The sequence below is a fragment of the Triticum urartu genome, chromosome 2 (assembly GCF_003073215.2).
Source record: "Triticum urartu cultivar G1812 chromosome 2, Tu2.1, whole genome shotgun sequence".
Classification (NCBI taxonomy): Eukaryota; Viridiplantae; Streptophyta; class Magnoliopsida; order Poales; family Poaceae; genus Triticum; species Triticum urartu.
The window spans coordinates 395,338,449-395,349,049 of NC_053023.1; the positions used below are offsets into that span (position 1 = coordinate 395,338,449).

A 10,601-nucleotide genomic window follows, 5' to 3' on the forward strand; every position below is an offset into this window, starting at 1 on the left:
CGTGGTGGTTAATGTAAAGGGGAAACCCTTTTTCGACTTTTCAAGCTACCATAGTGGGTTACCCAAGTATGACTAGCTTGACAAGTTCAGTGACAGATAATGCATTTTTTTACTCTAAAGCAATCAACTAGTTTAGTTTGTGTGCGCATCTCAGCTAATGCGTCAATAACGCATTTTACTAGCAAGTTCGGTGATAGTGAACTACACATCTCAGCTACCCGTTTGTGTGGTTTAACTACACATATCATGCAAGTTTATAGACTAATAAAACTGTAGAAAAGTTGTTGATTTTGGGCAATCTTTGACGATGTCAATTTTCTGCTTGCCGAAACATTATCTAGCCAATTTTTGGTTGTATAAACTGTGCTCTTACTCGAAGTTAGAACTGCTCATGTTTAAGCAAAGCATATGATAGAGTAGAATGAAAGTTTCTTGAAGACATGATGATAAAACTAGGATTTAAAAGGGTCTGGGTCCAGCTGATAATGAAGTGCATAACTAGTGTAAAATAACAAATTAAGGTAAACCAGGGCAAAATTGATGTGATCGTACCTCAGAGAGGACTATGCCAAGGAGATTCTTTATTCTCATACTTATTTTTGTTTTGCGCTGAAGGTTTCTCTGCAATGTTGAATGAAGCTGAAGCAAATGGAAAGCTCAGAGGCATAAGAATATGCAGAAACACCCCTAGTGTTAGCCGCCTCCTCTTTGCGGATGACTCATTAGTGTTAATGGAGGCAAATGAGGGAGCAACACAAGAGGTAAACAGGATATTGAGTACATATGAACAGTGCTCAGGGCAAATGATAAACAAGGACAAATCATCAATTTTCTTTAGCAAAAATAAGGATGAGGGACGAAAAAACATTATGAAGAGGATCATGGGCATCAATGTGGAGGGCTTAACTAGAAAATACTTAGGCCTTCCTACATATATTGGCAAAGGAAAAGCAAAGAATTTCGCTATATTCGAGAGAAGGTCTGGAAAAAAACAGGAATGGAAAGAGAAACTGTTGTCAAAAGCAGGGAAAGAAATATTGATAAAAACTGCGGCGCAGGCAATTCTAGTGTATGCAATGGCATGCTTGGACCTGACCAGAACCTTCTGTGACGACCTGAGTGCTCTCATAGGACGCTATTGGTGGAGCCAAATGGATAAGACCAATATAATCCACTGGATTAATTGGGAAAAGCTATCAAAGCCAAAAAAGATGGAGGTATAGGTTTTTGGAACCTGCACTATTTCAACCTAGCTATGTTGGCTAGACAGGCATGGAGAATTCTACAGAATCCCCATTCCTTGTGCTCCCAAGTGTTGGCTGCCAGATATTTCCCAAATGGATCAATGCTTGAGGCTATTCCTTGTGCAGGTATTTCCTATACTTGGCAAAACATAATAAAAGGCATACAATTGCTGGAGAAAGGGATAATATGGAGAGTGGGAAACGGGGAAAGGATCAAAATATGGACTGGTCCGTGGAGGAAACACACGTTGGCCCATACACCAAAAGGTAACCATCTGGTGGACAAAGTAGCTGATTTGATCAACCCGATAACAAACCAATGGGATGTGCAGCTGGTACAACAGACATTCTCGGCTGAGGATGCAAACCTCATCATGCGAATACCCATTCAAGAAGATACAGGTGATTTCATTGCATGGCATTATGATAAAAAATGATAATTTTCTGTTAAATCAGCTTATAAGGTGGGTGTAGATAGTGCAGCTAGAGATTTTGTATAGGGCTAACTTCAACTTCCATTGCAGAAGGGGAAATCTCAAGCTTCAACTGGAAGAAGTTATGGGCGCTCCCTCTACCAAACAAAGTACTACACTTCTTATGAAGAGTTGCGACGTACAACCTTCCTTTGCGAATGAAACTTCATAGAAAAGGTATTCCTGTTGATACTAGGTGCCCTCTTTGTTATAGATTGGATGAGGATGGAGGCCACCTCTTTTCTTAATGCAAAAAAAGTTAAAAATCCGTGGAGAGCATCTCAACTTGAACACATCAGACTAAAGTTAGTCGAATGTCATGACCGAAAGGAAGTGTTTGAAAACATTTTCACTTCAAAGAAAACCGAATGCTTGAAAGTTTGCTTACTTTTATGGTTATGGTGGCATGAAAGAAACAACGCTAGTAAGGATGAACCCACAAGAAGTATACAGGAAGTATTATCTTCAATTGACTTGCGTGAAGGACAAGACAAAGAAGGAAGAGATGAGCAAGTAAGCAAGCAAAACATGAGTGGAAGCCACCTCCGAAGGGAATTCTCAAGATACACACAGATGGATCCTTTACTGAAGAAACACAGTCAGGAGGCTGGGTTTCACCGTCAGGAATGCTCCTGGCAGCAGGTGCTCGAAGTCTGAATCAAGTCTCCAGTCCATTGCATGCTGAAGCTTTGGCCCTTCAGCAAGCAACTATTACTGCTACTCATTTGGGCTGCCAACAAGTGATATTTGAAACAGATTCCACAAGGCTGAAGGAAGCAATAACAAGTCACAACCTATGATCTTTCAGCTTTAGGCACTTTGTGTACAGACGTGAAGTTTAAGGTGCATGTAGGTCTGAATGTTGTAAGTGTGAATCAATGTAGCCGTGGTTGCAATAAAGCAGCAAATATGTTAGCTGCGAGTGGAGTCTATATTGAGAGTGGGTGCTATGAGACTCGGCTTGGCCACTTTCCGCAACCTGTACTAGACGCTGTTGCTGGTGATATGGCCAGCGAGTAATCGTAATAGAAATTTGTGTTTGCTTTCAAAAAAAATAACTGCTGATGTTTGATGTAGCTTGGCTGTAAACCGTGCTCTGACCAAGCTAGCATCGGTGCCATTGGAAGCGAGAAACATATCAAAAAGATGAATTTTGTGACAGCATACTGACTAAGCACGAGGAGCAAATCCACACAGGATTAAGATATTGTAGCACAACAGGCTGATAGAGGACGATTACATAGTAGATGGGCACACAACCAAAGCAGCTGGGACAGCAGCACACCAGAGTTCAGACCCATGCTTAGGTCAACAACCAGTCATTGCGGAACATGATAATACTAGGTGGATTACGGCAGCTTCTCTCTCTCTCTTTTATCTCTCTCTCCGTCCAATTTGGCAGATATCACTGCTTGAGGTGGGGGAAGCACTGGACGAGGTCGCTCTTCGGATGCTTCGCCTCGGCGTGCTCCTTGCACTTTGCTTCAGAGGTGGTGCAGATGAAAGTCTGCATGCATATCTTGCACTGCATTGGGAAGGAAGCATTGATCAGATGACCAGGCAATACGAAATAATGTTTCTTGGCAGAAATGCGGAAGATTAAAAGATCTCTACGGTAACTTATAACATATTACCTCCATCCCAAATTACTTGTCTTAGATTTGTCTAAATACGGATGTATCTAACACTACAACTTTAATTCGGGACAGAGGGAGTATTCACTAGACTGGTATGATGTGCAAGGCAAAGCCACTGAAATATTTCAGCTATCCAATATGGTGCACATCAATTGGCAGACAAGAAGTTGATTAACTCACAGGCAACATGACTGCCATGATTATTTGTCAAGACTAATTATACACTGCAATGACAATTTTCATTATATCAACGGCTACATCACTTTGTTACTAGTTCAAGTTGTGAGCAGTTGGGCTCCAAGAGACTAGAATTTTTCACCTGGCTATTTGGCATCTCAAGCTCAGTCCATCAAGTTGGTAAGCAAACAACGGGCGCATCCACTGGGACTATACACTAACTTAACAGGAGTCTTCCAGCTACCCCTTCCCCCTGGATCCTAGTGACTAGCTAGTACCATCCAGAACTAGTTTCAGACACAAGCATAGCCTTGCTTGGTAGCAGCCCAAAGCTGGTTCGGACATGCCACACTCTTAAAGCTGTCAGATTATATCTCATTGAACTACAAGTGTCTCTTACTCCCTCCGTTTCTAAATATAAGCCTTTTTAGAGAGTCCACTATGGACTACATACAGAGCAAAATGAGTGAATCTACACTCTAAAATATGTCTATATACATCCGTATGTAGTTTGTAGTGGAATCTCTAAGACTTATATTTAGGAACGGAGGGAGTACTTATCAAACAGCGACACACACACTGTGAAGGTTGCAACTTTGCTTGGCAGAACTCAGGCAGACAAACAACTAGTAGTAACTTGTAATACGCACGATATGCGATGAAAATACCCCTAGATCTATGCCCGAAGGAGCAATTTTGGAAAAAATTAACTTGTAATCTAGCATACTAGTATGTCGATACGCTAGCTATAGTCCTGGCAGTCAAAAGTAGAGTACATGACTCACTTCGTTTCTCTAGGCGCAATTGAGAAATACGCTCCAAATCCTACCGATAATCACCGCACAAAAAAGAAAAATCCATCCACCCAGAGTCCTATGGAGAAATAGGCTACCAATCGTCGTTGCAACTGACGGGCCACGCATCCCGTCCCAGTTAAAGGCGTAATTTCAACAAATTCAACAGATAACAGTCTCGTCTGCGGAAAAAAAATCCCCAATCGCTAGAGAGGGTTAGATCGATTCGATCGATTGGACAGGCGGGATTAATCGGCGCACCTGGATGTTCATGGCCTTCTTGTTGGCCTCGAGCTGGCTCCCTGCGAAGGATCACAAGAGAAAACACCGACAGGATCAGATCAGGAAGACCAAGAAGATCTGGCGACCAAGAGAAGGGGATTAGCTCCGTTACCCTTGCCGCCCTTCAGCTTCTCGAGGTTCCTCTCCCTCGCCATCTTGGACTTCTGCGCGTTGCCGCCGCCCATGGTTGTTGATTCCTCGACGAGACGAGAGACGATGCTTTTCTGCTTCGGCGGAAATTTGGTGGGGAAGGCGAGAAGCAGGAGGCGGCTGCGTTTAATAGACGTGGAGGTGGGAGGTGGAGGCGGAGGCCGACGTTGGCGTCAATCAATCGCGGGCAACTTGCGCGTGCCAGTGTCCGTGTGGACCCCCGCTGAAGGAGGGCGTATCTGGACCGTCCGTTAGCTGCTCCTTCCGAGGTCTAGAACCATCTTTAACAAAGTGGTGCTATGAACCGGGTCTAGAAATAGCTGTAAGAAAACTGGGTCTAGAATAAAATTCAAAATACTTTAACGGAATCGATAAAAATCTGACATCGGATTTTTAGATCTGGAAACAAACGTCTTCTCGACCGTTGATTTCTCACAAGAATCTCGCAGCTTCACCGAGACCAATATCTTGGTGTCGCGTGGCAGAGATGAGCGGGTTGCGCCGTCCTTGGAGCGTTGGGTGCATGAGGAGGGAGGGGAGGAGACCACATCACCGTCTCACGGATTGCACAGGTTGGGCGTGCCGACATCGTCGCGCCATCACTTCAGCAAGCCAACATTGATCCCGTCATGAATTTCGACTTGCGCCGGCATCGCCGCGTCGTCACTTCATATCATGCCGACGTCCACCATCCCAACCTGCTCCGTCACGTCGGCTGACGTGAAGGCTCCGACGTCACCTCATCGATTTGCCCCCGCCACCTCGGCTGGCTCAAGGAGTCAAGGGCTTCGGCGTCATCACTTCATCGACCTACTCTCGGGGCTCCAACGTCGCCCCGCTGACCTGCTTCGTCATGTCAGCTGGACCAAAGGTTTCGACTCGCAACATCAACTGTGTTGTGTCGTCACTTCATCGACCTACTCTAGGGGATCCAACGTCACCTTGCCGACCCGCTTCGTCATGTCAGCTGAGTCGGAGGCTTCAACTCGCTACGTCAACCGTGTTGTGTCATCACTTTATCGACCTACTTTGGGGGCTCCAACTTCACCCCGACGACCTGCTTCGTCATGTCAGCTGGACCGAAGGCTTCGACTCGCGACGTCAACCGTGTTGTGCTGTCACTTCGTTGAGTTAACCTCCTCGCTCCGCCACATCGAGACCAACTTGGGGGCTGGGATCTCGTGTTGTCTCAAGGCCGGACAACGTCATTAACACCGAGAGCATAAAGCATCTAAGTAACTTTAATTCTTATTTTTTTAAAGAATTTGTTTAGCTTGGTTAGGCATTAAATGTGTTGAATAAAGATGGTTTTTCTTTGTTTGATTTGATCGTTCTAAAAAATTTACCCAACTCCAGCTTCACCGAACATGGGGGATGTTAAGGCCTTTACTTTAACCTGTGTCATAACGGCCTAAGTGTTTGCTTCCTCGGTTGTTCCGAAGTCTTTTCCTATTGCTCCTTTTTCTATCGAGTACTCGGGTGATAGACGACATGCCTTGTGAAAGGATTGGTATGGTCGACTAGAAGGGGTGGGGTTGAATAGGCGACTAACAATTTTAATCTCTTTTGCAAACTTTAGGATCACCAAAATGATAGGTCGTCTAGATATTCAACTAAGTGGAGAATCTATATGATAAGCGGAACGAGCAACACAAGCTAACACGATTTAAAGGAAAGGCAAAAGCTAGCAAGAAGTAAAGGAATGAGATAACCGCAAGTGGAGACGAAGAAGACGGTGTGTTTTCAAAGTTTTCGCCTTTGGGGAAGGTACTGATACGTCTCCGTCGTATCTATAATTTTTTATTTTTCATGTCAATATTATACAACTTTTGTACACTTTTGGCAACATTTTATATGATTTATTTGGACTAACATATTGATCCAGTGCCCAGTGCCGGTTCCTGTTTGTTGCATGTTTTCGGTTTCGTAGAAAATCAATATCAAATGAAGTCCAAACGTGAAAAAAAAATTATGGAGAATTATTTTGGAATATATGTGATTTTTGGGAGGTGGAATCAACGTAAACGGCGGCCCACAGCCCCCAAGATACACCAGGGCGCGCCAGGGGGTGCCAGGCGCGCCCATGTATCTTGTGCCCTCCTCGAACGTCGGTTGGGGCCCTTCTTTTGGCGCAAGAAAGATAATTTATGGAAAAAATCGTGTAAAAGTTTCAGCGCAATCGGAGTTACGGATCTCCGGAAATTTAAGAAACCGTGAAGGGCCAGATCTGGCGAACGCGAAACAGAAGAGAACAGAGAGGGAGATCCAATCTCGGAGGGGCTCCCGCCCCTCCGCCGCCATGGAGGCCATGGACGAGAGGGGGAACTCTCCTCCCATCTAGGGGGGAGGCCAAGGAAGAAGAAGGAGGGGGTCTCTCTCCCCCTCTCTCCCGGTGGCGCCAGAGTGCCGCTGGGGCTAGGATTGTGACGGTGATTGATACGTCTCCAGCGTATCTATAATTTATGAAGTATTCATGCTAATATATTATCATTCTTGAATGTTTTACAATCATTTTATAGCAACTTTATATCATGTTTTGGGACTAACCTATTGACCCAGTGCCCAGTGCCAGTTGTTGTTTTTTGCTTGTTTTTTACATCGCGGGAAATCAATATCAAACGGAGTCCAAACACCGCAAAACTTTTTGTGCTTTTTTATGGACCAGAAGACATCCAACAGGCCAGAGCAGCACCTGGGGGTGCCCCGAGGAGGGCACAACCCACCAGGTCACGCCTAGGGGCCCAGGCGCGCCCAGGTGGGTTGTGCCCACCTCGGTGGCCTCTCGCACCCCCTCTTCGCCCTATAAATTGCCAAATATTCCAAAACCCTCGAAGGTAACCCTAGATCAGAAGTTCCGCCGCCGCAGGCCTCTGTAGCCACTGAAAACCAATCTAGACCCCGTTCCGGCACCCTGCCAGAGGGGGGAATCATCTTCGGTGGCCATCTTCATCATCCCGGCGGCCACCACGATGAGGAGGGAGTAGTCCACCCTCGGGGTTGAGGGTTTGTACCCGTAGCTATGTGGGTAATCTCTCTCTCTCTTTGTCTCTCTCTTGTTCTTGAGATGTCACGATCTCGATGTATCGCGAGCTTTGTTAATATAGGCGGATCATATGGTGTTTTCCTCTCTCTATCTTGTGATGAATTGAGTTTTCCCTTTGAGATTTCGTTTTATCGGATTGAATACTTTTATGGATTTGAGAGCACTTGATATATGTCTTGCAAATGAATACTTGTGGTGACAATGGGGTATTATTTTGATTCGCTTGATATATGTTTTGTCACTCAACTCGCGGATTCCCAAGGTGACATTCGGGTAATCTACTCATAGGGGTTGATGCACGTTCTTGTCTTTGTTTCTCCTGTAGAAATCTTGGGGCACTCTTTGAAGTTCTTTGTGTTGGATTGAGTATTATGAATCTGAAATTATTTGGTGTTATTTTAGTACGAACTCTTGGATAGATCGATCGGAAAGAATAGCTTCGAGGTGGTTTCGTACCCTACAAAAAAATTCTTCTTATGTTCTCCGTTAGATAGGAACTTTGGAGTGATTCTTCATCGCACTTTGAGGGGTGGTTATATGATCCAATTATATTAGCACTGTTGAGAGATTGCACTAGCGAAAGTACGGACCCTAGGCCTCATTTTCAAGCATTGCAATATCGTTTTTGTGCTCGTTTACTATTTGCTACCTTGTTGTTTTTATTTATTCAGATTATAAAAATATATTTCTACCATCAATATTACACTTTTATCATCATCTCTTCGCGGAACTAGTGCACCTACATAATTTTCCATTGTATTAGGTGTGCTGGGGACACAAGAGATTTCTTGTATTTGGTTGCAGGGTCGTTTGAGAGAGACCATCTTCATCCTACGCCTCCCACGGATTGATAAATCTTAGGTCATCCCACTTGAGGGAAAATTGCTAATGTCCTACAAAACTCTACGCTTGGAGGCCCAACACGTGTCTACAAGAATAAAGTTGTGTAGTAGACATCAAGCTCTTTTCTGGCGTCATTGCCAGGGAGGTGAGTGCTTGAAGGTATATCTTTAGATCTTGCAATCAAATATTTTAGTTTCTTGTTTATCACTAGTTTGGTTTATAAAAGGAAACTAAAAAATGGAATTGAGGTTGCATCATATTATTCATCTTTATAATGTATTTCGTGAAAATGATGGAAAGGAAAATTGTGCTCAATTGATAGAAGAAGAATTCAATAGAATGTTTGGTATAAATGATGAGCGTGATTGCAATGTTGTTAATATGAATTCTTTGAATATCCATGATGCTAATGATATGCAAAGTCATAAGTTTGGGGATGCTATGTTTGATGAAGATGATATTTTTAGTACCCCAAGATTTGATGTGCAAAGTTTTTATAATTATTGCATGCCTCCTATTTATGATGATTATAATGACGAAAGTGGATTTGGAGAGGTCATGACTTTATTTAGTGATGAATCCACCATTTTGGATGAGGCTTCAATTGACTAAGATAACAAAGTTGCTATCTATGATGATTATGGTGATGACATGTATGCTATAAAGAATAATGATAACCATGAAACATGTCATCATGATTTTATTTTTCACTCTCATGATAGTTATTTTGTTGAGTTTGCTCCCACTACTATTGATGAGAAGAAATTTGCTTATGTGGAGAGTAATAAGTTTTCTATGCTTTTGTGTCATGAAAGGAATGCTTTATGTGATGGTTATATTGTTGAATTTCTTCATGATGCTACTGAAAATTATTATGAGGGAGGAACTTATGATTGTAGGAATTGCAATAATATCAAGTTTCCTCTCTATGTGTTGAAAATCTTGAAGTTGTGCTTGTTTTGCCTTCCTATGCTAGTTGATTCTTATTCCCATAAATTGTTTGATCACAAATTCCTATGCATAGGAAGTGGGTTAGATTTAAATGTGCTTGCCATGTGCTTCATGATGCTCTCTTTATGTTTCAATTCTTATCTTTTATGTGATCATCATTGAAATCATCATGCCTAGCTAAAAGACATTAAAGAAAAGCGCTTGTTGGGAGACAACCCAACACTTTTACCTACTGTTTTTATGTGTTAACATGATTAGGATACTGTAGTAATCATGTTTTATTGCTTTTGTTTCAATAAAGTGCCAAGTAAGACCTTTGGGATGGCTTACGGTGATAGTTGATTTAATCTTGCTGAAAAACAAAAACAATTGCGCTCAGGAAAACAATTATCATTTTTAACAGAAGCATGATAAAATCCTGATTCTTTTTGCAGAATATTAATAGACAAATTACCCAGGTTTTCCTAATTTTTCAGAATTTTTGGAGTAACAGAAGTATGGTTGGAGTACATATTACTACAGATTGTTCTCTTTTTGACAGATTCTGTTTTCAATACATAGTTTGCTTGTTTTCTAGTTTCTATGGCTTATATTGCTCAATATAAATTGTGGAAATGATATGCTACAGTAGGCATTGTGTGAGAACAATTATGAATCTTGTCTTTGACAGTACCAAAGTGAAATGATTTGCTCTTTATCATACTAACCTATCTCACGAAGTTCCGTTAAGTTTTGTGTGATTGAAGTTTTCAAGCTTTGGGTGAGATGTCGATATGAGGAGAATAAGGAGTGAGAAGACCCCAAGCTTGGGGATGCCCAAGGCGCCCCAAGTTAATATCCAAGCAACTAAGCTTGGGGATGCCCCGGAAGGCATCCCCTCTTTCGTCTCCAACATTATCGGTAACCTCACTTGGAGCTATATTTTCATTCGTCACATGCTATAAGTTTTTCTTGGTGCATCATTTTATTTTACTAGGACTTGATTGATGTTATTTATAATAATGTTT

General features: G+C 42.6%; 1 protein-coding gene across 1 annotated transcript; it reads right to left on the reverse strand.

Moving 5' to 3' along the window:
• Positions 1-2,896: 2,896 nt before the first annotated feature.
• On the reverse strand, positions 2,897-4,986 carry LOC125537492 (uncharacterized protein At2g23090). Its single transcript, XM_048700806.1, has 3 exons — positions 4,720-4,986; positions 4,587-4,627; positions 2,897-3,242 (listed from the first exon to the last, which is right to left on the reverse strand). Exons 1-3 carry the CDS (start codon positions 4,790-4,792, stop codon positions 3,123-3,125), a joined length of 234 nt encoding a protein of 77 aa, XP_048556763.1. The 5' UTR covers positions 4,793-4,986; the 3' UTR covers positions 2,897-3,122.
• Between the last annotated feature and the right edge of the window lie 5,615 nt (positions 4,987-10,601).